Source organism: Microchirus variegatus (genome assembly GCF_963457635.1).
Source record: "Microchirus variegatus genome assembly, chromosome: 5".
NCBI classification, from domain to species: Eukaryota; Metazoa; Chordata; class Actinopteri; order Pleuronectiformes; family Soleidae; genus Microchirus; species Microchirus variegatus.
The window spans coordinates 9,785,969-9,812,935 of record NC_139806.1 but is presented as its reverse complement, the minus strand read 5'-3'; the positions used below and the strand labels follow the sequence as shown (position 1 = coordinate 9,812,935).

Genomic DNA, 26,967 nt, shown 5'->3' with positions numbered 1-26,967 from the left:
GCCAAGAAAAAGGCTGATGCAGAGCGATCCAAGAACTTAGTGAACATCGGTGCTGCTGTGTTTGGACGGTGGCGACAACTAAAAGCGCAAAAAGGCCTGCAAAGTGACTTCATGGTGGCTCTGTTTCTACTGAACAGGTAGGTTCCCTTTATGTCTTTGGGAACCTTTGAGAGGATTTGTTGTTTTTCGTATTCCAAAAACGTTACAGATGCTGCGCAGCGCTCTTGAAACTGTGTTCGCTGTGCGTTCTTGTGCTCGGGAGGCGACACTTTGGAGGAGTGTGTAATGGTAAATTCAATTTGTCTGTCTCAGAGCTACATTTGCCCATCACCCATACCTGCCGCACACAGAATACCAGGTCCGTTGTGTATAGTGTATTATATATTGTGTATTGTGTCTAGCCTGAACTTGCACCTTCCTGCAGCACCCGCAGGGAGTCGGCTCCTCGATGCCTACAGTGGACAAAGTGGTGTGAAAGCACCGTCTGGAAAGCTAGAGTCTTTGTCTATTGGAGGAATGTGAAAGGGATGCAGCCTAGCTATGGCCTGGAAAGACAAACTCCTTGTCTATTGAAGGAATGCAAAAGGGGAGTTGCTCAGGTATAAAGACTGAGATAAAGATTGACCTTTTCCTTGCAACGAAAATAAACCCAAGCTCGCCGTCGTATGTGCTGATGCGTGGACAAAAAGTGAGCGGAGACAGTTTTGTGTAGCAACCTTTATTGAAGGAGCTCTTACAACAGTACTGAGGCTGTGTTTCCTCAGGAAAAATATCTTCTTGGACAACATGGGCAGAGGCTGATACACTGAGACTAATAGCACCACAGATAATAAAAACAACAGTACATTGGCTCTAAGCCACTGATGGCAACAAAATGTAAGGTCTATAATTTACAGTTGTGGGGATCTAAAGTGTGTGTGTGGGGAGTGGGAGGGGCTCTCAGCACGAGTCCCATTAGGTTTGTTTTCCAGACGTAAACCATGACAGATGTTTTCCTACCTTACTAATGACTTTTAAAGTTGCTTGATAGTGTGTGTGTGTGTGTGTGTGTGTGTGTGATGGAGGCCTCAGTGCTGAACCTAACAACAGGTTTCTGTCTTTCTGTCATCTGAACCACTGACCCCCCCCGAACAACTGTTTAGAGAACAATCGCCCGAGGCCACACATAAAAAAAAAAAAAAAAAAGTTACCTCACCACAAGACACACTATATGTCATGCCATGTATGTCATGGACACACACAGATGTGTGGACGCATGCACACACCGAGACAGAAATCACACACATGTTGAATCCAGCTGTTGTGTCCGTCGTCATAACCAGGTTGGAATTTTTGTTAGCGAATACATCTGAATCTCCTATTAAGAGCTTTCAAGTGATGCCAGATGTAGGTTTTCACCAAGTCCTGTGTATGCTACGACGTTTCCAATTAATTACTCGCATAGCTTCATTAGGATGAAACACAGGTCTGCCGTGTTGAAAAGATAAACAAGTGACTCACACATCTGGCACCACTTGAAAGAGTGGTAAGAAACAAAAAAAAAAAACATCAACCAACAACTCCACATTTGATCCTAAACACAAATCTCTCAAATGTCAGGAGCTGGAGCAGTGGCCTAGAAAATCAATTTTTATCTCACATCAGATAAAGCTGAAGATGATACAGGGATGAAGTAGATACCTGAGTAGAGATAATGCTAATGCTAATGAAAGCTAAAAAAATCATTTTAGATACAGCCTCTCCAGCAACTGAAGCAATCAATTTTTTAAATGGGGACATTTTGACCCTGGTCTTTGCCTCCCAGCAATTCCTTCCAGTTGTTTACTTTTGAAACAACCTCTAATACTCTGAAATGGTGCCGTGAACTGGGTTATGGGTGAGGGAATCAAGACAGAAGGTGGAATTTTGTGCGCAGCCTGGGATGGTCTTTATTGGAGGCTCGGCTCAGGATGAAAAAAAAAGTCCCATGGACATTTCATGAAGACATTTCCATTTGTCTGCCACACAATCATTTGTCGTTTTGTGACATTTCTTTAAAGTACTCGAACACAGTGTTTGGTAAATGAGTGAGACTGAGTAATCATAATGGGACTAAAGATCTAAATTAAGTTGGTCCTGTTTTGTGGGGCCCAGCATTTAGCGCATGGACACTCTGCGGGAGACGGTCTGGGAGAAGACCCCGCGGAGCAAAGACGGGTAATCTGAAACACGGATGAGGTGGCGCTGGGCGTAGCTGATGTCATCCGGCCGTCCCCTGCTCACCAGTGTGCGCAGGTTGGCCTCATTGACCTGGCTGCCAACGGCTATGACAAAGAGCTCCACTCCACCCTCCGCGACCTCGCGGACACGCTTCTCCAGCACGGGCTCAGTGACGGCCTGAGACCTGCCGTCAGAGAAGAGCACCACCTTCTTGATGCCACCTGACGCATCCCCGCGGCCGCCTAAACTTCGAACTGCGAATTCCATGGCCTCTAACACGTTGGTGCCGTCGTTTTGGAAGGCTGCCTCCTCAACTCGACTGGACAGCAGAGTAAAATTGGTCGTCGGCGCCTGCTCCATGCGGGCACTTCGGCTGTACTGGGCCACGCCCACTTTGACGTTCGCACCCGCGCTCCTCTTAGCAGTCAGGAAACGGTCGGCTAAGCGGCTGACAAAGGTCTTGCTAGTCTGGAAGTTCTTCTGGCCCACGCTGGCTGAACTGTCCATCATCACCAAAATGTCAGCACTTTCGCCGAAACTGACTGCAAAACACAAACACAGGCACAACAGGAGTAGAGCAGGTAAACGGCTGTTTGTGGTGGTTCTGTAAATGTCAACGAGAGAGCTAGCAAGGTGCAACACAGCCTATATAGCATTTGAAAATTTGATTTGTACAAAAAAAAGGAGACTTACTGGGACATTTGTAGTCTGGGCATCTCTTATCTGGAAGAGAGGAGAGAAGAGTTATTTATTATTGGTTATAATACACTGCTCAGCCTTATATCTTTGCTTAGAGTCTACCATTAAAAGCCTGCGGGGGCAGTGTTGTGATTTGTTGGTTTGGGGAGGTCTGATGCGCACCAAAGAAGGGAACTCTGGTCCGCCTAAAAACGTCTTGGTTCGCTTCAAGTGAACCAAATACAGGAAACGCAGGGCATTGTGGGTAAACACACCCAACGATGTAGAACGATAGCCGGGAGAAAAGGCTGAGCTCGTTGCTCTTATGTGGCAGAAAAAGAAGTTTCCCTGCATTAACCTTTTCTTGTACGTTGTTTGTCTTGTCTTCTCCTTCAGTAATTCTTGCTGCAGCGCCGCCTCAGGCGAGGAGGGGAATACGTGAAAGCAGTTGAAGCGAGTCATCCCAAATCGTACGGAGTCTATTTGACTATTAGGCGTGAAAACGCCCTAAATATAATTGGGCATCACAGAGTCAACACCTTCATCCCAACTCCATCATACATACATAGATCTTGACTTCAACTGTGGATTGAAATCGTAATCAAAGACAAGCGTTTACCTTGACAGATTCTTGATGTTAGGTTCTGCAGGAAAGTGTCCTCCAGCAGCTCAGCAAAGTTGTCCAGGACGAAGGAAAAGCCTGGTTTTGGGTCACTCTTACAGACCACATCTCCAAGCTGCTCCTGGTTGGGCTGACGGCCCGAGTAATCCTTCACTCCTAATCCACCCACCTGCAGATGACACAAGACGACCGTTTATGGTTAATTAAAGGTCTGAGTGGTGCAGCAGGGACAGTGACAGCGCCTCTGGAGGTACTCACCCGGACGTTTTTGCCGCAGAGGACGTTGAGGGGAACCTTGTCCCTGCTAATATCGGAGCGGCCGTCGGTGAGAACGAGAACCACTCTGTTCTCTTGTCTCATCAGTTTGATTGTGTTGTTCAGGGCGAAATCAAGGGCCTCGCCTGTGTAGGTGGCCTCTGCAATCCAGCGCAAGTCTCTCACCGCCCTGGACGCAAGACACAAGGACGTCAGAAGATTTAAAAAGGTCAGTGGCTTTTTAGGAAAAGCATCCATTTCTGTTGTCTGTTGCATTACATCATCGCAGGATAGTCTTGAAGCATCATTACTATGCCAAATGTAACATGTAAGCGACGTTTCAGGTTTAGAATTTGGATTATTATTATAGTATATTGTTATTTCAGGATTGAGTAGCAGGATGCATCGTGTAGTCCCTGTGGATCAGGCCAAGCCAGGTGAGCAGATTTTTGCAAATTTCTTTCCTATGGTTACTAGAAATGCTTTGAAAAAGCTACAGTTTACGACTTAAGCCAAACCACCCGTATGGTGCAAGTTTGAACTCTTTACAAACGTCCGTAAGCCGGAGAAGGAGCTCACCTGTCTCATTTCATGGTACCAGCATCCATAAAGCTCACTAACTGACATGTTTGACCTGATTGGTTGAAGCAGTAGTACATACACATACTTTAACATTTTAAAACCACTCTCTGTAAACAGAGAATTTAAGATAAAGAAGCATCAGAGAACTACGGTGGCCTTAAAAGAAGCGGCTTACATTTGTTTTTTGTCTTGCTGTTTTGCGCTAATTGTCCAACTCTGTACTGATGGTACCGATGAGTTTGACGATGACATTTCACTGCCAGCAGCTTTAAGATAACTTCAGGTTAGTCTTAAAAAAACTGCAGCTGCCCTGCTTGGCCCCTGAAGAGGACTCGGAGCTCCTTGCGGTGCTAAAACTACTTGCTGATTTATGTTTGGTGAGTCATTTAGCGCACACTGGATTGTGGCAGATGTAAAATGTAACTGAAAGTCTGAACCTCAGCAACAGTGGTGACTCTGAATCACGATGAAAAACCATTACGCTAGACACGGCCCACAGAAGAGGGCGTTAAGACACGCCATGGGAACTCACTGTTTAAATTCAGTGAGGCTCACGGTGTTGCTGCCCAGTTGGACGACTTCCTGGGCTCGTGCTCCGCTGTACTGGACGACGCTCACTCTGGACTCATTACCTGCGAACTAGGAAAGAAAAACATTGCATGGTGACCAGTTTGTTTTGTGTTTTCCTCTTGTCAACAGTTTTGGGCGCCCCACCCATCCTGACTAATTATATCCCCACTGGAAGAGGAGAGTCATTGGAGAGAGTTCCAAACCCAGAGACGTTCTTTCATTCACACTTTCTATTTTGAGGTCTGTTCCCGGGACAAGTAGTAAGGTAACATCCAAAGCATTCTTGGAATAATTTTTTGAAAAACACGAGTTCTGGTGCAGAGGTGGCGATTAAAAAAAAAAACACAATAAGTTCAGTTTGAACCTACCTTGACTTGTTGGTCTTTGATCAGTCTGTCTATGACCGTGATGATGAAGTCTTTGGCGAGAGCAAAGTTTGTAGCCCCGATACTCTCTGAGCTGTCAACGATGAAGGCCAGGTCCAGAGGTGCACACTTACACTCTGAAGACAGAGAGAGAGTTAAAAAAAATAAAGCAAAATCACAAAGAATGATCGCACACGTCATGACGTCGGTAATCGACTGCGTACAAACGTACCACAACAGGCTGCCAGGTGATCCGAAAGAAGGTGGAGAAACAAGAAACACAAACACGGAGTTAATCAACTGTGCGACCTCGACATTCTTCAGGGTTCAATTACATGTTTGCCTAATCAGGCTCTGAACGTAGAGTTCACATGTCTTCATTTCCCCATGTGTGTGTGTTTAGAGCGTATAAACTTACAGCAGAGCTTCATGATGATATCCAGAATTTCACATTCCTGCCGGAGAGAGGTGGAGCACATTGGACTATTGCAATACGCTGTTAAATCATATTATGTAACTTTTGTTTTTTTTAAACTCAGAACATCACCAGACTGTTTGAAGCTGCGCCAAATGCAGAAGGAAAATATAACCGTGGAGATATTTGACTTAAAAGAGCGGCCAGTGAACGGCGTTCAGGAAATTGGGACGTGTGGATTTTCAACTGAACACACAGTATCACTTTCAAGCTCAAAACTAGTGCAATCTGAAGGGGAAATTAAATGTTTGGTGCTTAATCTGGTGCTGCTCCATGGCTAAAAAGAGCATAGAGGTTCAGATTAAATGGGCTAATTCATTTTTTTAATACTCACATCAGTTCCTTGTGGTCCAGGAGGCCCAGGAGGTCCCTGAATGGAAAGATGGTAGAAAACCGAATCATGATAGAAGTGTATATTTATCTTATTAAAAAAATGGCTGGATCAAAGTTTATCTGGTCAAACTTCAAGATGAACAACTCCTGGAGGAGTTTTTTTTTTACTTCAACTGGGGGAAAAAAATTGTGACTCTTCGGAAAACCAGAATCCCTCAGTCACAGAACCCACATCCACACCCACACAGTTTGTGAGCACAACTGTGTTTCTGCAACAACATATGAATCTTCCAAAAGTTCATTGCCACAGCATTTTGTTGTTTTTTTTCCCTCTCTCTGGCTTGGCTGCAGAAAACCATCTGTTTTGGTTTAACAGACACTAAACTTGGTTTAACAGCATTCTTTTCTTTGACAAAGCTAAGCTTGCAAAAGACGATAAAGAAAGAAAAAAAAAGAAGGGGAGGTAGAGACAGACGGAGAGAGGGATTAACTGGAGATGAGACGTTTTTACGGAGAATCTGATGCAAGTGTTCGCGAAGAAATATGCAGCACAGACGCAAGGCAGAGGAGGAATGAAAGGTAGAAGGAGGGGGAGACGGGAGAAGAAAAAGAGTTTGAGCACACACAGTTTGTCCCAGAGAACATGCTTTAAAACACTGTTATATTTAGATTTTTCTTTTTTGTTTCACACGATCCACAAAAACCACAAGCTTTACTTGCGATGTAGTGGGAAGAGAGGAATTATGCAATTTTTCCTACTTACAGTGAGTCAAACTATGGGATCGTCTTTTACTCTTTAGCTTGTGGTTAGGTGTGATGAAGACCTAAATCTGCAGTGCATAACTTTCTTACTCACAAATGTCCATTAAATGGACAAACGGGCTCACACACAGGGAGTGATTTGTTTTATGTGAGGCGGCGGGTAACAGTTGAGCGTTTGAGTGAAAACACAGAGGGGAAAAAAAGCTTCAGAAAGGAATTCTACGGCTCCCAAAAAAATCCAATCATTCAGCGGTTTGACAGGATAAATGCTTCCTGTCGCAAGTCAGGTCTGATAGTATTGCTTGACAGAAGTGGATTTCGGATACTAAACGAGTTTTCACTTGTTTACATGCACAGTTTAACTCAGGCCATAGTCTGACTAAGACAGGCAATCGGACAACTTCCTGGAGGAGAAAATCGCGCTATTGGCCGCGTACGTCTGACTCCGCCTCCGTGGGTGGCGCTGCATCTCTCTATAAGCGGGAGGTAATCTTAATGCATGTGCAAAACGCCAAGTCCTACTCCAGTCTGACTAAGCATATACATGCATTATCCAGGTATGTTAGTCTGACTAAGACTAGCTCGATTTTAGTCGGACAAATGTCTTTACATGACATTAAGAAAATAATTATTGTCTTAGTCGGACTAAAATCGGACTTTTAACATGCATGAGTGTTTCTTTTCAGTAAGACGAACAAGGCAGAATAATAACATTAACAGCAAAAATCACTGTACGTTACGCACTGCAGCTTTACATTACAGTACGTGAACAGCAGCACCTTTAGTGTCCTGACTTGCTTGTATTTGGAGATAAAGTCAACAACACACACACACACGCATGCGGCTCCATGGTATTCTTACCGCTTTGCCCTCAGGTCCTCTGTGACCTTTGGCTCCTTTAAGTCCTGGAGGTCCTGGCTGGTTGTTCTGTGAAAATGACAAAATGAGATGAAGATTAAGAAAGAGAGTGAGAGAGAGAGAGACGCCCATATCTGGGAACAAATCTGTGTCATTCCTGCAACAGAAATTGGAAAAATCCATGTTGAATGTGCAAATAAAACATGCACCTTACAGCTTTGTGTTCTTTGTGTATAGTTTACACATTAGAGAATGGTGCAGCAATAACAATTTACATGATAGTCACAATATAGTATGATTAGGGAAGAAATACTGACATATATTGACAACAATTACCAAACTTATTCAACATTTTCATGTGAAAGTGTGACCGATGGTGGCCGATATTAATGCTCATTACAAAGCTAGTACTGGAAAAAAATACCACAGTATTACTGTAATATTATCTCCTTATTACTACACTATTACATTGTTATTGCCACTATGAAATACGATAATAGTTAATCCCCGTTACAAACTTATTACCATACTGTTATCAATCTTCTCACTGACATTAGAGCATTTTCAGCTCTAATGTCATGTCTCAAAGTAAATATGACTCGTTGCATAAAAATGATGAATGGATAAATGGAACAACACTAATAATAATGATAATAACACGAGAAAGTATCATTTTAGAGGTGCAGCAAACATCACTGGAATAAAACACCGTTATAACAGTAACTTTCACAGAACATGCAGTTTCTTTTCCTCACCATTGAAACGTTAACGTTTACCTTTAAACCTCATCGAAAATACAATCATTTAAGAAGAGGTCTCACAAAACTGCAAACACTGAAGGTCATGAAGTTGAGAGCAGATCTGACCACATCAGTGCAGCTGCAGGGAGGGAGAGCAGCTGCTTCACTCTGATGCTCATCACTGAGATTACAGCTCAGAATAAAGAGCTCAACACTGTGAATCAATTTATGGGAAAATGATGTAATCTCTAAAGGGCCCTTGTTACCAGAGACACTGTTTCTCACACTTAAAAGTGGGCGGTTTGGTTTGAGGTCGACTGCAAACAGGATTTAGAGAAGTTTGAAATCGATGCTTGCTTATTTTATGCTTCATGAATGACTTTCAGAGCGGCTTGCAAATGCATGCACATTCACTCGTGGGAGCTGGAAAACTTCATGTATTTTATTGGTTCTGCATTTCACTGCACTGGAAAAAATTTAAATAAAGCGTGTAGACTAATGAGGAAACCACAATGTCCCTCAACTTAGCGAAAGAAGCAAATCAAAAAACAGTAAAATAGTCGGAAGCAGGAAGACACCCCAAATTAAAGGTGCATTATGTAATAAATCATGATTGATGAATGAATCATGTTCATATAACAAACTGAACTCACCAACAACAACAGTACAGCAAAAATATTTGGATTAAAAAAAACTTTTTGCAGACTGTAAATCATGTTTATGTTTTGAAATCATGTTTCGGCATGTGGCGCCACCTACCGCCGTCTACCAATCATTGCATTGCAGGTAGAGACTACGTAGAGGCTACCGCGCAACCACAGGTTGCCAGTTACGTCTGAGCTACAATGGCGGAGAAATCGAAACCTAAAAGACCTCGGTATTTTTTAATTTGAGTGTAGTAACCGTTTTTGGCCACATTCTTACATATGGCGCCTTTAAAATTGATAATCTCAGTGAACTAACTCTCAACACTTGCTTGACAGCAGAAGATGAAAACACACATGAACGTGCATTTACTTTGACCAAATACGTTAAAAATGTGTGATACATTTTACGTTGAGACGTGTCCTGGTGCATTGTTTCATACTTTGATGACAATTAAAGTGCAGAAAATCTCTTTTAACAGCAGTTTCCTGAGGTGCAAGCTCAGTCAGATGATGTTCTGATTGCTTTATTGAATCTTACAACAACAATAAAATTAAGAGGCAAAGTAAAATGCTTCTGTTCCATGCATCTGGTGCACAGACTCTTTTTTATTTTCTCTTCTAACAATCCATCTGATGGAAAGTATTCAGAGAACTCTTCCAAACACATCTATCCAAATACACACTAACTTCTACCTGTTTATCACTCTCTTCATCTGCATGATGATCTTTGCGTTCATAATCTCCTTCATCAGATCAGCTTTAAACTGTTCTGGCTCCTTCCGTAGGTCACGCCCTCACCCCTCCACAAAACTTTGTTTCAAAGGTTTTGGCACAGTCCAGTGTACAGACAGACAGACAGACTGACTCAGAGAACATGACCTATTATTAGCTAACCTCTGACCCTAAATTCTGTGCTCTGAATTCATGGTTTGGGAGACACATAAACACTAATACACAGCCTGTGACGCCGGACAGAAAAATGAGACGCAGTGAGGACAAAAGGATGATTTAAAAATCGCTTCTGGTCTTGGAAGCCAAAGTAACAAAAGCACATCAGTCCTTCTGCTGCACAACCATCTGTCTATAGTACAGAACAACAGGTAGAGAACAAGACACACACACACACTGAGCCATAAATAAGAGCATACAGGTGGTGTATGCATATGCGGCTGTTTCCAATTTCTGCACATTCTCAACTTCAAACGCTGATCTACATAGGTCATACCATCCACATGCACACATTTGGACTTCATTCATAGTGAGGACCCTCATGGACATAATGCTTTTCCCTACACTCTTAGAAATAAGGGTTCCAAAAGGTTCATTCTACAAGGGCTGAGGTTCTTCCTGGAACCATTTGCTTCTGAAAAAACCTTGAAAGGGTTTTTCAAGGGTTCTTGGTAACACTAATGGTTCCAGTAAGAACCATTTTGATCCAGAGAAACCTATAAAACCCCTTTCCTGAATAAAGGGTTTTAAAAGGGTTCTTGGTGGACAAGCGGAAGAACCTTATATGGTTCTGCTGAGCACTTTTTTTCTAAGAGTGTAGCCCCTTACCCTAACCATCACCACTAAGTGGCTAACCTTAACCCAACCCCAATTCTAACCCTAAAACCAGGTCTTAACCCCCAAAAAGCCCTTTAAAGAAGTGAGGACCAGCCAAAATGTCCTCACTCTGGATTTTCGGTCCTAAAGAACACACACACACAAACTGGTTTCCTTGACTTCAGAGGACATTGCATTGACTTCCTTGAGACCATAATTACTACTGGCCTAATCCTAACCCGGACCCAATCCTCAACCTAACCTTAAAACATGTCTTCACTTTTGTCCCCCATAATGTGGCTGTGTGAACAGATTTAGGTCCCCGCAACACACACACACACACACAAACACACAAACACACACACACAATTCATGCAAGCAATGATCCTGTTGGACCTGAACTACATCATTAACGTAATACATGCTATTCATCGAACCCCGCCTACTTTATTTGACCTGTCATACCAAAGCATGACAGGTCAAAAACCTTTATCTTCTCTGTCCCCACCCCTCATGTGTCCTGTCCTGTCCAGCCCCTCTGGCCAGAGAGGAAATGCAGGCACCGACGTGCACGTCTGTGTGGTGTGAAAATAATTCAACCATTTACATTACTTATCCTCTCGGTCAAAACCCCCAACTATTTCAAGTCAAACTGATTCCACTGCTCTATCCAACACCGTGAGCAACAGAGAAAGAAACAAGGGACTCTTTAGAAGAAACAAAGAGACCAATGAGCGCCTCTGGGGACACATGGAACGTAATGGATTAACTTTTCCATAGATGCATTAAACACAGCGCTGTGTATTTATGTAAAGGGTTTGGTCGTGGACTGAGCAGCAGAGGAGAAACAATATTTTGTTTTTGTTTAAGGCAGCAGTTTTACTTTAATAGATATTTTTGATATTTTCTTTTCTGATCAAGTTTTCAACGTAAACATTGACACCAGTCCAGAAGTGAAGAAGTTGTTTTGAATGGAAGTCTATGGGAAAACCTTTATATGACAATAAAGTACGGCACATAACGAGTGGACATCACTGTGACTGCCTGAGTTGGTGGAAAATCTGTTTGGTAAGCGTCGACATGAGATCGGCCAAATCGTGAATCTTGAGGCTTCAAAAATGGCAGTTCACATTCCAGATGTCACGACTGGTCGCCACTTGGTTAAATCCCAGGCTACAGCCAGCAGCAGGTTAGCTTAGCATAGCACAAAACCATGGGAACGGGGAGCTACAGCTCACATAACTCGTATTAAAAAAAAACTAAAAAAAAACTGCTGCTTGTCATTTAAACATATTAAATAATTATAGTGAGCTTTGACTGCTGGGAAAAGCAGGATATTTTTGGTGTGATGATTCAGTTTAGTCAATAATGACATAATAATATTTCATCATAATGTAAAACAGGTGATCGTACCAGATCTAGAACTAGAACTGGAAGTCTGAATCTTATCTGGGTTTAGAGTGCTGGAGAAATCTAGGACCAGAGAGGAGACTTTCACCAATCACAGGGGGTCCTGTTGGCTCCTCCCCCCTTTAACAAATATACAGTATGTATTTTTTCAGTTTGATGCTTATAAGAAAAAAAAAATGCAATGTTAAAAAGGCAATGAAATGGCATCTGATGCTGATTATTTATTAAAAAAAACTTTTGCTATCTTTGTGCTATGCTAAGCTAAGCTAACTGGCTGCTGCGGCTGTTAATCCAATCTCATCCATAATGCACCCCGAAAAAGTTGAACTATCCCTTTAGGGCATTCTTTATTCTTCATCCCTCTCACATTACATTTCACTGTCAGCACTGTACGTACATGACTATTAAAGTGAACCATATGGCGGATTTTCTTTATATTCCTGCCAAACTTTAGTGACTGACAGATTGAGTCATGCTGTTATTTTGTACTTTGCTCAAAGACCCAGTCAGTGTTTGGAGACAAACAAGGGGCTCTTACAAGTTTGAACTCCAGACGATTTTTTTTTGTTTTGTTTAAAAAGTGACTGAACGCGTTCGGAGCCGGCGATGTGGCGACACGGCTGCAGAATCGGCTTCGGTTTCAAGTTTCAGCCAAGAAATGTGTGTAATTTCAACTTAAACACGACCAAGTTGAACCGGGGGTTAAAGCATTACAACTGGCACAGATGATCTCACTCACACACACACACACTCACACACACAGTTGCCACACAAACACACACACACATAACGAAAGAGTAATGCAGTCCCTTCATCGTCTGCACTAATTTCCTGGTAACCTTGACAACGACATATACACAGCTGCATCAGATCACATCCTCCTTCCCCAGCGACACACGCACACATAAACGCACACACACACACAAATGCACAAAATGTGTTCAGATCAAGCATTTCCAGCTGCAGAACAGAGGGAGTGTGAGAGCACAGGGGGGGGAAAAAACGAGCACTAAAGAATGAAAATGGCTACAAAGACAAAACAAAATGAGTGACGGAAACATGGAATAAACAAATGATTAGATATATTACTATAAGTGCTAAAAGAGACCACAAAAAAAAAAGAAAGCGCCACTAAAACCAGACATGTGATTCACATCCTGTCAGCATTCGCTGCCAAGAAGGGATTGGGGAAAGATAAAATGAGATCAAGAGCGTGGAGCAACTGCAAAATTGGAGGCAGACTCACATCGGGGCCTGGATCTCCAGGCTCGCCGTCATCTCCTTTAGGTCCAGGGGTTCCCTTGCCACCCTTAAATTCACAAAAGCAAATTGTGTTAGTTAGATGGGACTTTTGATTTTGATTAGACAGAATAGAATAGTCAAATTGTGAATCTGTGTCAACACTGATGGAACTTTGATTCACAAGGTGAGATTAATATTTACAGACGACCTACCGGCTCACCGGCAACTCCACGGGACCCAGGATAACCCTGAAAGGGACGAGGATGATCAAAATCAAACAAGGTAAATATGGGAAAAATCACATACACATAATAATCTACTAATTACCACTCACCTGGAAACCAGGACAACCTGCAGTGCCATTTCCTGGGACGCCGTCCGTTCCCTTCAATGAAGAAAAAAAAGAGAGAGACTCACTGGTCCATCCACTCACACACATTCATAAACGTCATGACATGGTTTTAAGATGGATGGCAAACATCTGTCTCTCTCTTTCCCCATCTCTGTCTCTCCCCCCCTCACACACCCTCTCCCCCATCACGCCTCTGTCTCCTGGAGCTCCTTTGATTCCTCTCGGTCCTTTAGGTCCCTGGAAGACAAAAGGGAAAAAAAATGAGAAACATATGAAATGTTACATGACATACAGTTTGCTGTCAAGGCACTGTGTGTGTGTGTGTGTGTGTGTGTGTGTGTGTGTGTGTGTGTGTGTGTGTGTGTGTGTGTGTGTGTGTGTGTGTGTGTGTGTGTGTGTGTGTGTGTGTGTGTGTGCATGTGTTTTAGTGGGCTGCGTGGACCTCGTAAGGACACACAACTTTTTGAGGATTAAGACCTGGTTTTAGGGTTAGAGTTACGTTAAGGGTAAGGCTTAGGGAACGCATTCATGTCAATGAAAACTAGCGTGCGTGTGTGTGTGTGTGTCAGACTGACTTGACTGCTCATGCAACAATCAGTGACACGTCCCAGCTAAGCGACTTACGTTATGTGACGGGCCAGTGTCACCTTTAAGGTCCAGATGAAAGGATTGTTCGTAATTTTTACGATGCGTGACTTTAGCTTAAGGTTAAAGTTAGGATTAGGCACAAATGAGGAATAACACTTAACACATAACACAGGCCAGAGGCCACATGCCGGCCCCCCCAAATCAGTGTCGCGTCACTTAAGTTTTAACACTTTTTTTTTACTATTACTGCGATGTCTTTTTCCCAAAAAGTTGGACTTTGGGGTAACTTTTTATTTCACTTGACTGGCCCCCTACAGGCCCAACGCCCCCAGGTCATTTGAGATTGTCAATGCAGTGTGCCACAAAAACGTGTGTACGTGCGTGTGCGTGTCATTGGACTCACCTCTCCTCCAGGAGGTCCTTCATCTCCTCTGTAGCCAGGAGGCCCTGATTTGCCAGCCTCACCCTGCAAAACAGCAATATTGTCAGGTATTTTTTTACGTTTCCTCCATTGATTGCATTCACCTCAGTCATCATTGTGAAGGCTAATGCTAGCGCTTGAATAAGAGCATAACGGTCTCAAAACTAAAATTGCTTTGTTTTACCTGAAAAGTTCCCTGTCACACATAAATTTCTTAACATCATGTCATTTCAAGATCTGCAAATGTGGCAAACTTAAAGGTCCCATGTGTAACTTTTTGAATACGCAATTCATAAGTTCGCGTTTTAAATAAAGACTGTTTGGTTTTGATTGTGTACTTTAGGAAAAGATGCTGCTTTACAGAATAAACGATTGTTTGCGTGCTTTCTTATATGCAAAGACCACCATGGGTGAGCGCAGGAGTGTTGCATTCTGCAGTCTCACCATTAGATGTCACTAATTCTTACACACTGGACCTTTAAGTGCTACACCTAATCAGTCTGTAAAAGTATAGTTATATATATATGTAAATCAATCTTCCAGCTATAGTTCCATAATACGTCAGTATGTAAGAGTGTCCAGCACCTCTACTCTACTTCTGCTGCCACAGAACAGAACTCTTAAATGTACCGATGGCTGCGGACAGAGGGAATTTACATTGCTCACTTTTGTTTCAGTTTTGATCTTCCTCCATTTCCTGTCTCTGAGCACAACCACACTAAACCCTGGCTGGATGTACAAAACTGTACGTCCCCCTTTGGCTCCATGAATTAACGTTTGCACGAGCACACTTGTAAATTACAATTAAGCACTTCTCGTATGTAATACCGTAAAATACTCCTTGGCAGATTTTAAGGAGTGCAAAGCACTTAACTGCATGTGGAGATACAGTTTTTCCTGAGCGTGTGAGGTTCGGGCGAATTAACATTAAGTCAGTTATTCCGTGTTTTCTCTACTCTGGTCATTCTGCTCTGATTAAAAAACGGAGGCTCAGACGGATCGCACAAAAGAGCCATTGAAGCGTCTGACATCATGGAAGCTACCGCAGCTAACGCTTGTAACGTATTATTATTATTACAGTGCCTGGTGCCTTATTAAGACGGCCAAAACTGAGGCTTTGGCTCGAGCGCACGGGGAGAAGAACTGAGTCAGAGGGGAAAGAGTGAGTTCCCAGTAAAGAGTAAGAGGACTGAGAATGAGTGAGGGGAGCAGGAGTGGGCAGCAGTCTGGGGCAGCAGCCAGGTTCGTCTCAGCTCCATGTACTACACCTCAACATGAAATATGGACGCGAGTCCTCGCACATGAAGAACTGGAAAAAAGAAACCGCCCGTAAGAGAAGTGGGTGGGTTTTTTTTTTTTTAAACTCGACACAACCGGCCAACAAACGGAGCATGTAGCTTCCGCTTGCGCTAGTTTCATTATCAGGATTTACGTGTGCCTAATAAAGTGTGCGGTGTGGTCGTCTGCCGCTTCAAGGTTTGCCATGTTGTGTGTGTGTGTTCACGGATGGTTCTTCATATACCTCGGTTACTGTTAACACTAGAGATGGAGCGTGTGCGTGTGTGTGTGTGTGTGTGTGTGTGTGTGTGTGTGTGTGTGTGTGTGTGTGTGTGTGTGTGTGTGTGTGTGTGTGTGTGTGTGTGTGTGTGTGTGTGTGTGTGAAAATCCCAGAAGATCAGCAGTTTCTGGAAAAACCTAAACCAGCCCACCTGGCACCAACAGCCATGCCACCATGTTCTAGTCTTAAAATGACCATGACATGTCATCAGAGATTAAGGAAATTGAAAGAAATTGAAACAACGGCTTCACTTAAAACAATGGTGTGGTGAACTCACAATTTTAAATTTCATTTGCGGGGCTGCAAATTGTGTTTAAGTTTTGGTCGCCAACAGAGAGTGGGTCGAAGTAACGCCGAGTGTAAGTGGAGCTATGGCAACTGCATTTTCACTGTTTTCAACTGGGCTTGCAATAAGTGTTAAATGTTGCTGTTGTACATATGTTACAGTATATCCCCTTTAAATCACCATTCTGTTGCTTGGCTTGAACCTCAGCAGGTCAACTTTATCTCGTCTACGTGCCCTAAATGCAGTGCGATGCAGCCATGTGATTGGCTGATTGGATTTTGGCGTTAACGAGACATTGAACAGGTGAGTGTATTTGAAAGTGTGTGTGTGTCTTACTGGATCTCCGTTGGGGCCAGTTGAGCCCTCCCTCCCCTGCTCTCCACGGGGACCTGGATCGCCCTGGAAAGAAGAAGAAGAACACATTTTACAGATGACCTTCACTCTTAGAAATAAAAGTGCTAAGCAGAACCATATAAGGTTCTTTGGCTTGTCCTCATAGGAGAACCCCATTTGGCTCCAGGTTTTTATAAAGGTTCCACCTGGAACCCTTTTAGAGGGTTCCACCAAGAACCCTTTTGAAACCCTTTATTCAGGAAAGGGGTTTTAAAGGGTTCTCTGGATCAAAACGGTTCTTACTGGAACCATTAGTGTTACAAAGAACCCTTGAAAAACCCTTTCTTCTGGAAATGAAGAAGCAAATGGTTCCAGGTAGAACCTCAGCCCTTGTAGAAGGACCCTTTTGGAACCCTTATTTCTAAGAGTGTAGAGGCTTTCAAGAGAGTAACAACAGGTACATGGGGAATCACACAATGAGAACACGTCCCATGAATTTCAAGGGAGGAGATGCAAAAATCTAACTGAGGTCACACACTTCCTCCCTTCTCATCGTTTTCAGCACTTACAGGTTCTCCTCTTGGACCCCTGTTTCCACGGGAACCTTGCTCTCCCCTCTCTCCGCCTAGTCCCTACAAGAGATTTGAAAGACATTAGTGCATATACTTTGCCAGTTAACACACACCAACACACTCTGTAATTGATCCCGTTAACATACTTTTTCACCACGAGTTCCATCTGGTCCAGGTGCGCCCTGAAACACACACAGCAGCGTATTAGGTGAGACATTAAAGATCTCAAACGAAACAAAGCTCTTGCAGAGTCAATGCTTACATCATCACCGCGCTCTCCTTTGTCCCCATCAGCTCCACGTGAGCCGCGCTCCCCCTGTCACAGCACAAACAACATATCAACACATCACATATTTTTTTGCTCTGCTCTGCGATTCTATCATCACCATCGTGATGTTTTGACTTTATTTACCCTTGGACCCAGAGATCCATAGTTTCCAGGCCGTCCTTTTTCTCCATCTCTTCCTGAATCTCCCTGGAAAAAAAAAAAGAAGCACAAATTTTCTCGTCACAGACCACCTGACACTGTCCACTTAAACAATCTCTGACAGCAAAAGGGATTTTCTTCAAATCTTACTTTGCCTCCTTTCTGACCATATGGACCAGGATCTCCCTTTGGTCCGGAATCTCCCTGCAAACCCTGGAAAGCGTACAACACCGAGACAAGTTTCAGTCCATAATCGCAACCAGCTGAAGCCACAACGCGGTGTCAGGGGTCACGGCGCATTGTACGCTCATGTATGCGAGTGTGTTGTTTGTTTACAGTAAGACTCTATAGCTCCATTTAAACAACGTGACAGCAGAGAATGTAAACCGAGTGGTGATTAAAGAGCCAGTGGCCTCGGTCTGACTGCCTCGAGGCCCTCCAGACGCAGGGTGTGATGTTGGTCAGGGCATCGCTCTTAAACATGCACCTTCAGCTAATGGCTAATCTGTAAACAGTGGAGCTGAGCCTCAGGCAGACTCTGCAGTGACTTGTCGAGTGTGTCAGTGTGTTTGAGAGAAAACCGGAGGCACAAATCAAGAGAGACGCAGCGTGTGTTTGTGTCCTCACACCTGTCGCTATCGTCCACTGTATATTATGTGCAGTCCTTGAGCCTCGTGTTAATGTCTGAGTGTCTTAACATTTCATGGCTGGTTTCCATCGAGCTGTGATTCATACTGTTTGGGTGAATTCCAATTCCTTGCTTAACCCTCACTCTTAACCCTCAATCTTAACCCTCAATCTCAAAAATGTGCGCTCCCTCTAGTGCAAGTGCTGTCCTGATTCTCAGAAAAATTAAGTTCAGGGGCAAGTCTAAGGGCTGTATCGTGGTATTTGAATGAGTATCATCTTATAACTAACTGACAACCTAATAACTTGACTGACAAACGGATCGTAATAAATAATCGTGACGTAAATGTGTTCTTCTTCTTCTTCTTTTTTGGAGTTGACAGACTGGACGCAGCTTTCACATTATTCTGCCCCCTACAGTCTGAAGACGTATCTGCATTTAAGGGGTGTCCCATTTCTAAGTGACAAAATAACCCTCAACACTTGGTTTTGAGGGCCAGTTCAGATTAAGGGTTGAGCTTGAGGGTCAAGATTTAAGGGTTAAGATAGGAATTGGAATTGGCCCTTTGACAACGTGCGACAGCGAGAGCATTCTGGGACTCACGTCTGCTCCGGGAGATCCTTTACAGCCAGGAAGACCAGGGTAACCAGCTTCACCCTGGAGGTGAGAAGTCACAGAACTCGATTAGACTTGAAAAGGACAGACAGACAGACAGATCTGTGACAAGCCTGAGCTTCACTGATTGGACGCTGGGGTCTGAATCTCACCTTGCGTCCGTCAATTCCATCTTTTCCCCCTTGACCTTTGTCGCCCTAAACACAGGAAAAATTAAATAGAAAGAGAACAAAACGAATCGTTATATTTCTGAGCAAACATTAGATTAAACGTGGCTCGTGTTGAGATCAAGAAGAGCTCACCTTGTAGCCTTTGGATCCTCTATCACCCTGCACAACACACACACAAAATCCATGAGCCATGATTTAAAACAGCACAGAACATGAAAAAATATATATATATATTTTTAATGTAGTTTATTGTGTGATGTGATCGTACCTTTCCTCCCTTGACACCTTGGTCTCCCTGGAAACAGAAATAAACACGTGATTATTCAAATCAGGATATGCAGCACAGTGTTTACTGATAAAGTGAGTCAAGTCTGACCTGCACGTAAATAATCAGACATAAATCCAGAGTGTAACAAGCTCATAAATATTTACACAAAGCTGAAAAAATGTGGGTTAAACACAGGATGAAAGGAAATACTTCAGCCAAACAAATGACTGCTGCTGCTGAGACTCTGACCTTTACTGTATGAGAACTACATCAATGACATTCATTAATTTAGCTATATAAACTCATGCCATCTTTGCTTTAAGTCATTTTTTTAAACACAAGATGCAATTCTATGCTATAATATTAATGTATATTATTTACTACTTTGATGGTATTTCATGTAGCAATGCTCAATCTTTAAAACTACAACAGAGTCGATCTTTAATTGAAGCTCAAATCACAGTCAGAACATGGACAAATTGCACTTTACCTTCATTCCGCTGTAACCAACGGGACCGGGATCTCCAATGCTGCCCTGTAAACACAACGGAATAACCCATTATTTTTCAGTACAGGTGATTATTAGGTACAAAATGTGGTGGTGGTGTACGATTGCAATGAAGCACCTACCATGTCACCAACATCTCCTTTCTCTCCTGGCATTCCTGGTCTTCCTCTTTCTCCCTTTATAGAGTAAAAAAAAAAAAGTTCATTATTTTTCCAATATTTAAAAAAAATCTAATATTTCAGAGTAACTGCGCTGGGTTTTGTGATATACGACGCATTCGGATGATCACCTTTCCGCCAGAGTCTCCATCTGGTCCCTTGGGGCCACCTGAAGCCTGCACACGAGGTAAAATACAACCGATGAGACAATCGCTCAAAAATACAATTGTTTTAATTTGAACGGAAGGACTTAATAAATGTCATACTTACATTGCAGTCGAAAGAGCAACACTAGAAAAAAAAAGGAAAGACAGATTTAAGGTAGGAAAAATGTCACTTGACACAATTATACAAGGAAACATGTTTTGTATCTGCACTGATTTTAACTCTCTGACTGTGATCCTTCCATGTATGAGAGGGTTTAGTAGAGTTTAACTGGTATGAATACACGTACAAGGGATTTGATGAATCTGAAAATCACATACCACATCCTTTGTCTCGTTTGTCTGAAAGAAAGAAAGGAAAGAAAAGAACAGGTTAATTCAAAGTCTTCTGTTAAAAACAAGGAGAGAATAGAAGAGGAGAGAAGAGGATACATACGATAATATCAATGATGCTTCTGATGGTTCCCATCTTGGTGGATCTGGTGTCATCAGCAGCAGTGAAGTTCTGTCTGTAGTGATGGTCTGTGGCAATGACTGACAGCCTGGTGTCCTGGTGAGACACACACACACACACACACCTTCACCTACTGAACAATGGCACCTACGCCTCAAACCTCAAGTTATAATGTGTTATTTCTGCTGGTTTCATCATATCGCTAAATCAGACACTTTTATTTTGAAATATTGTCACAAATATTGTTATTGCAATATCACGATGGAATATTGGGATATTATCTTGAGAAAAATAATATGAAAAGTTGCTTTTTTTCACTTGACCGCCCCCTATTTATTTGTGTTTGAGATCCCTGCCTTAAGAGATTTAAATGTAAAAATAAATCGTCTAATTCATGGGTGTCAAACTCTGGCCCGCGGGCCAAATTTGGCCCGCCGTGTAATTTCATTTGGCCCTTGAGGCAATATCAAATTAACATTAGAGCTGGCCCCCCATGTATTATTATACACTTATCTATGTGAGCAACTTTTCTCCTCAATGAAGATGACGAAAACGTCTCACAGGATACGTCTGACTGATGAAAACCTTCGTTCGATAATGAAGGTTGCCTCAGCTCAAAGCCTGAACCCCGACATTTATGAACTAACATCCAAGAAAAGATGCCAGGTATCTGTCTTGGGCACATCAGATTAGATCAGTGTGTCGCAAACTGAGCAGTAAAAAGGCCTGAATGGTTGATTTATTCATTGTTATTTTATTTTCAAATTTATTAGCTTGTGGAAAAAGTTAATGTTGATATTTACCTCAGAAGGCTGCAAATAGAAAAGATGCATTAAATGTTTTATTTAAATTTTATTTAATATGCCATTGATGTTTTTTCGTTTGTTTTTTGAAAGTTGATTTTGCACTTTTAAGTTATATAAGCGTTGCTTGTTCCATATTCAGTGTTAAAGCAAATCAGTGTAGCAAACTGAGCAATAATTAACATTTTATTCATGCACTTTCTCTTGCTACTTCAAGGCTTGAATGTTTGATTCATTCATTATTGTTATTTTATTTTCAAATTTATTATTAGCCTGTGGAAAAAGTTTATTTTGATATTTACGTCAGAAGGCTGCAAATAGAAAAGAGGCATTACATTTTTATCCATCCATTATCTACCACTTATCCTGTATTTAGGGTGCATTCAATTTTTATTTAAATCTTATTTGCTATGCCATTGATATTTTTTTATTATTATTATTATTTGAAACTCGATTTTGCATGTCACTATAAAGTTATATAAGCGTTGCTTGTTCAATATTCAATGCAAAACTTGTTTGGGTCCCTATTAAAAGGTTAATTTGTTCAACCTTGGCCCGCAGCTTTGTTCAGTTTTAAATTTTGGCCCACGCTGTATTTGAGTTTGACACCCCTGGTCTAATTAAAAGACACCAACCTCACACTTGAGGTCACATGTACCTTTCAGATCGTGTTAAAAATAACTGTAAATACTGTTTGAGAAGCAAAATATTTCAATTAATTTTTTACTCCCATTGACTTTGAGGGACTTAACTCAACATGACATGTAAGATAACTTAACCGTGCTTCGCTTGACTTCATTTATTCCCTATTTCCGAGGTATGTAATGTTGCAGCAGAATATCCCTCAGCTCATCCTTCCCTTCCAAGTGTTTGTTGAAGAATGCGTCAGTTTGCATCAAAACTCCAAAAACAATCATTTCTACAATAAGCGGAACACTAGACCTAAACCATCCCTGGAGGTTCTGTCCCCTATCTTTGACATTCTACAGTCAGCATGGACAAAAAGTGACATACTCGCATGTCGTGTGTCTACATTTGAGAGTAATTGAGCTGATAACAACATTAAAAACATCTGAGGGCTTTAAATATGAACATGGAGAAAACATCATTTGCTTGTGGGTCGTGGTTGTGAATTTAGTTGTGGTCAGTGTGTGTGTGTGTGTGTGTGTACCTCCTGGTCAGGTGAGATGGCCACGGCAAACACTTTGACTCCATGTTGTTTGGCTTCATTGGCTGCCTCCTGCACTCCACCACATGGCTCTTTGTAACCGGTGATGGGGTGACCGTCTGTCACCACCACGATGTACTTGTTCTCATGGTAGTGGGAACCCCTGCAAACACACACACACACACACACACAGTTATTGAACTGCTCTTTTTACCATGTATTCCTCACAGTTAGATTCTGGTTAAAGTTAGCACTTTGTTTTCAATGTCCAAATGCATGGAAATCAATGTCAGTGTCCTCAGAAGAATATCTGTGCAAATTTGTGTATGTGTGCATGACTGTTGTAGGCTGTGAGAACACATTTAGATTCAAACCTCCTTGTGAGGACATTTGACTGGTCCTCACCACTTTAAAGAGCATTTTGAGGGTTAAGACTTAGATTTAAGGTTAGATAAAGATAATGTGTTAGTGAGGTGTCCAGTTTAGACAGTTAATGTTAGGGTAACAGGCTGGGGAATGCATTACGTTTGGTATTTGTGTGTTCTTGTATGGGTATCTTTGTGAGGACCAAACAAACTTATAAACCTAAGGAAGTGAGGACATTTTGGCTGGTCCTCACATTTCTGTCACCTTTTTGAGGGTTAATACCTGGTTAGGTTAGGGTTGGGCACTTAGTCGTGATAGTTAATGTTAGGCTAAGGGGCTAGGTAACCCATTATGTCAATCAATGTCCTCACTATGAATGCTATGCAAATGTGCATGTATTACCCAACGAGCAGCTCAGCAAGACCCCTCTTGATGGCACAGTCGGTGTACGTGCCCTTGCCGATGTATTTGATGGTGTCGATGTTATCCTTCAGCGCCTGACGGTCGGTGCTCAAATCGCTGAGCTCTCGCACGATGATGATGTCGTCAGAGTAGTGCAGCGCTCCCGAGTTCCACGTCAGGATGCGGTCACACTTGTGGCGCCTGGACACACAGAGGGGTGACGTACAGTGAGAGTTATCACAGCGTATAACAGCGTTTTATGGTTTAATCCCGAGGTTTGTCTTATTTAATGTGCATTTTCTTTTATGCTGCTGCTGTAGTTACTGGTAACTGAGCACGTCATGGTTCTTTCTATACTTAAAACCCGAGAGGACAGGATAAAATGTTAGTAACATGACAATAATGCTGATTTTAAGACAACATTGCAGCCCATGGTTGTATATGATGCTGCTTTTCCCTCCTTTAACTGACGAACTACAGATGAAAAACCACAAACCTGCTTAACTTAAATACATATTTAATGAACAACAAACTGCTTCTGCCACTTATATATTTTGTATATAAAAATGACTGATAAACTATATTATATTAAACAAACAAATAAACTTTAAGAAAAATGTACAGTTTCAAAAATTACAACTATGTAAATTTACTGATGCTGAAAAATTGGTAATAATCAGCCTGATACAGCTGTGCAATAGTTTAAAGGTGCCATATGTGAGAATGTGGCCAAAAACAGTTACTACATTCAAATTTAAAATACCAAGGTCTTTTAGGTTTCGTTTTCTGACATAACTTGCAACCCGTGGTTGCTCGGCAGCTGAGACTCTACTTACTGCAATGATTGGTAGACAGCGGTAGGTGGCGCCACATGCCAAAACATGATTTCAAAACATAAACATGATTTGCAGTCTGCAAAACATTTTTTATAATCCAAATATTTTGTCTGTACTGTTGTTGTTGGTGAGTTCAGTTTGTTATATGAACATTATTCCTGAGTCTCTGTGACATATTAGGAGGATTTTATGCCCAGTTGCTTTAGATTTATTACATAATGCACCTTTAACAAGAATTTAAATTACACTATGTATATTTTCTGCTCAGGGATATAATATTTTTTTTTATAAACATGCATAAAATATCAAACATATCTCTTGGAAAAAAGTGGTTAACCTATTCAAGAAGAAATGTGTGTTACAGAAATGTAAAAAGTAACCACAAATGATCTCAGAAAATCACAGAATATTTAGTGCATTGGGTCATGATAGTTTGTAATCTGTGTGGGAAACACTGCTGTGTTAGACATGTAGCCACGCCCACCAATGATGTCACAGCACCCCAGCAGAAAAGTAAGAGTCACTAATCTGGATGGTTAGACAATTTGTGAAAGTTAAGTAATATGTGTGTGTGTATCTTACATGTCCTGGAGTTCGTCGATGAAGCGCTTGGTGAATTCTTTGATCTGGTCGATATAAAAGTTGGGTGGTTTCTGTCTGAGGGCGACACTCTCAGATGTATCCAGGACGAAATAAAGGTCAACCGGACATTCTGCTCACAAAGATAAACAAACAAAGATGGCCGTCAGCAAGCGTGTCAGAAGTATGATTTCTGTGTGATATGGAGCAAAGGAACCACAAAATAGTCGCATTTAAGAAGCTGGAAAAATTAGAAAACGTGTTTTAATCTGCTCTGTCAGAGCTGGTGGAGCTTTGTGTGTGTATACAGCAGCAGAGCAGGAGTGGGCGGAGACAAAGAATGTTTATCCTGTCGAAACTGCTGAACCACTGGGGGTTTTGGCACAATATCGTTCATTTCTTTGTGTTTTCAGTGATACAGTTTTGTTTTACTAGCACAATGTTATCCATTTTGACGTGAAACAAATCACTTCCTGTGTGCGGTGTGTAAATATAGGCATGTGTGTGACATGACATACTGATAATAATGACATAATCAGGATTGATTAAAAATCATTTGGCAACCACTTAGCGATGGACATTTGTTAATATTTAAAAGTTCAATAAGGCATCTCCATCCATCATGATGGCCTCTGTGGCTCTGGAGGCCTGGGGGTCAAACCTGCATCACAGAGGTCAGGAGGTGGCTCTACCTGATCCGTCTCTACACAGGTAGATTCATGACATTTGCATGAATTAATATTCTGTATTTGTGTCAGTACACTGACTGTGTGTATGTGGCCTACATTGGTGCTGCAGTACATCTTTGCCATGCCAGGGGGACACGACTGCAAGACAATCACCTGCTTTGGTTCTTGTCCACATTTACCATTTTGTCTTCCATGGCACAGATAGTTCTTATTCTTCTAAGTCACTAAGAACCTACATTAAGGCCCAACAATGAGACATTCGTGGAATCAAAAGTGTCCAGGGCCTACTCACACAGAGGGTTTAACTCCTGTCATGCTCTGATCTGACTTCACCAGACAGAATTCACACATACGCAACGCAAAGACAACCAACATCTGGACCAACTCTTGCAGCAAACATCACTTCAGTTCACTCAAGCACATAAAGACAATTTGCATGTAACATGATAGCATGAACAACAGATGGTTAAAATGTTTTTCTTTCAGAGGAAATAAGAAACATTTTCAGCAAACTTACCCGCAAACTTGTTTCTTTGGTTCTGCGATTGCGCCCCAGTCAGGAAAACGCACAGCAGCGCAAGGAGCCCCCCGAACGTCCCCATGATTAAACTGCGAATAAAACTAAAAAACTCAACAATTCAAACACCCGCGTCTCCCACACACACACACAAAGTCCGAACCTCTCCGGTCCTCAGAAACCGGCACTGTTCAACCCGATTCGGTGGACTTTTTGGTGATCCAGTGCTTCTGCCGCAGTTTGTCCGAGGCGAGACCCAGAGCGCGCAGAGGAGGACCAGAGCGCACGGTGGTGAGGGAGGAGGGGAGGGATGAGGAGGAGAAGGAAGAGGAGGAGGAGGAGGAAGAAGAAGAAGAAAAGTTCACGCGCTTTCTCTGGGATGGTGAGTTAAACCTCTAAACCAGAGCGCGCGCGCGCGCGGATTTACAGTTTACACAAAATCGCAGATATGGATGTTTCCTTAAAAGGGCTGCACAGGGAGTGGGGGAGAGATTCACAGGAATAAACAAATGTGACTGTGCGAGAGTCTCCAATGTGCACAGATGTTTTGTTTCCCCCTTCTCTGCAGGGACAGAAAAGTGCATGTAGGGACTGATCCTTATTCCAGATCATGTAGAAATGTTTGTTTTTGACTCAACTTTGCGTCTTACATGTGAAAAATTAAACCATGAAACTCTGAATTTCATGAAGCTTAATGAAAAGCAGCTGACGCACATCGTGGAAACATTTTGTATACTCTATTTTTTTTTTTCCTTTTCCTTTTTAAGTCTCTCTTTGCTGTGGAGGATGGGGGAGTGGGAGGAATTCCAATACATCTGGATC

The 26,967-nt window shown here is 42.2% G+C and overlaps 1 protein-coding gene across 1 annotated transcript; it reads right to left on the bottom strand.

Moving 5' to 3' along the window:
• Window positions 1-708: 708 nt before the first annotated feature.
• On the bottom strand, window positions 709-26,419 carry col6a1 (collagen, type VI, alpha 1). Its single transcript, XM_083890093.1, has 35 exons — window positions 26,146-26,419; window positions 24,943-25,072; window positions 23,525-23,725; window positions 22,760-22,919; window positions 20,768-20,881; window positions 20,653-20,673; window positions 20,438-20,458; window positions 20,299-20,343; window positions 20,132-20,185; window positions 19,992-20,036; window positions 19,502-19,528; window positions 19,366-19,392; window positions 19,216-19,260; window positions 19,052-19,105; window positions 17,971-18,033; window positions 17,806-17,868; window positions 17,656-17,709; window positions 17,540-17,575; window positions 17,391-17,453; window positions 16,825-16,887; window positions 14,627-14,689; window positions 13,810-13,872; window positions 13,618-13,668; window positions 13,496-13,531; window positions 13,288-13,350; window positions 7,703-7,768; window positions 6,081-6,116; window positions 5,690-5,726; window positions 5,504-5,512; window positions 5,275-5,408; window positions 4,869-4,975; window positions 3,758-3,944; window positions 3,497-3,668; window positions 2,893-2,922; window positions 709-2,741 (listed from the first exon to the last, which is right to left on the bottom strand). Exons 1-35 carry the CDS (start codon window positions 26,228-26,230, stop codon window positions 2,137-2,139), a joined length of 3,030 nt encoding a protein of 1,009 aa, XP_083746219.1. The 5' UTR covers window positions 26,231-26,419; the 3' UTR covers window positions 709-2,136.
• Between the last annotated feature and the right edge of the window lie 548 nt (window positions 26,420-26,967).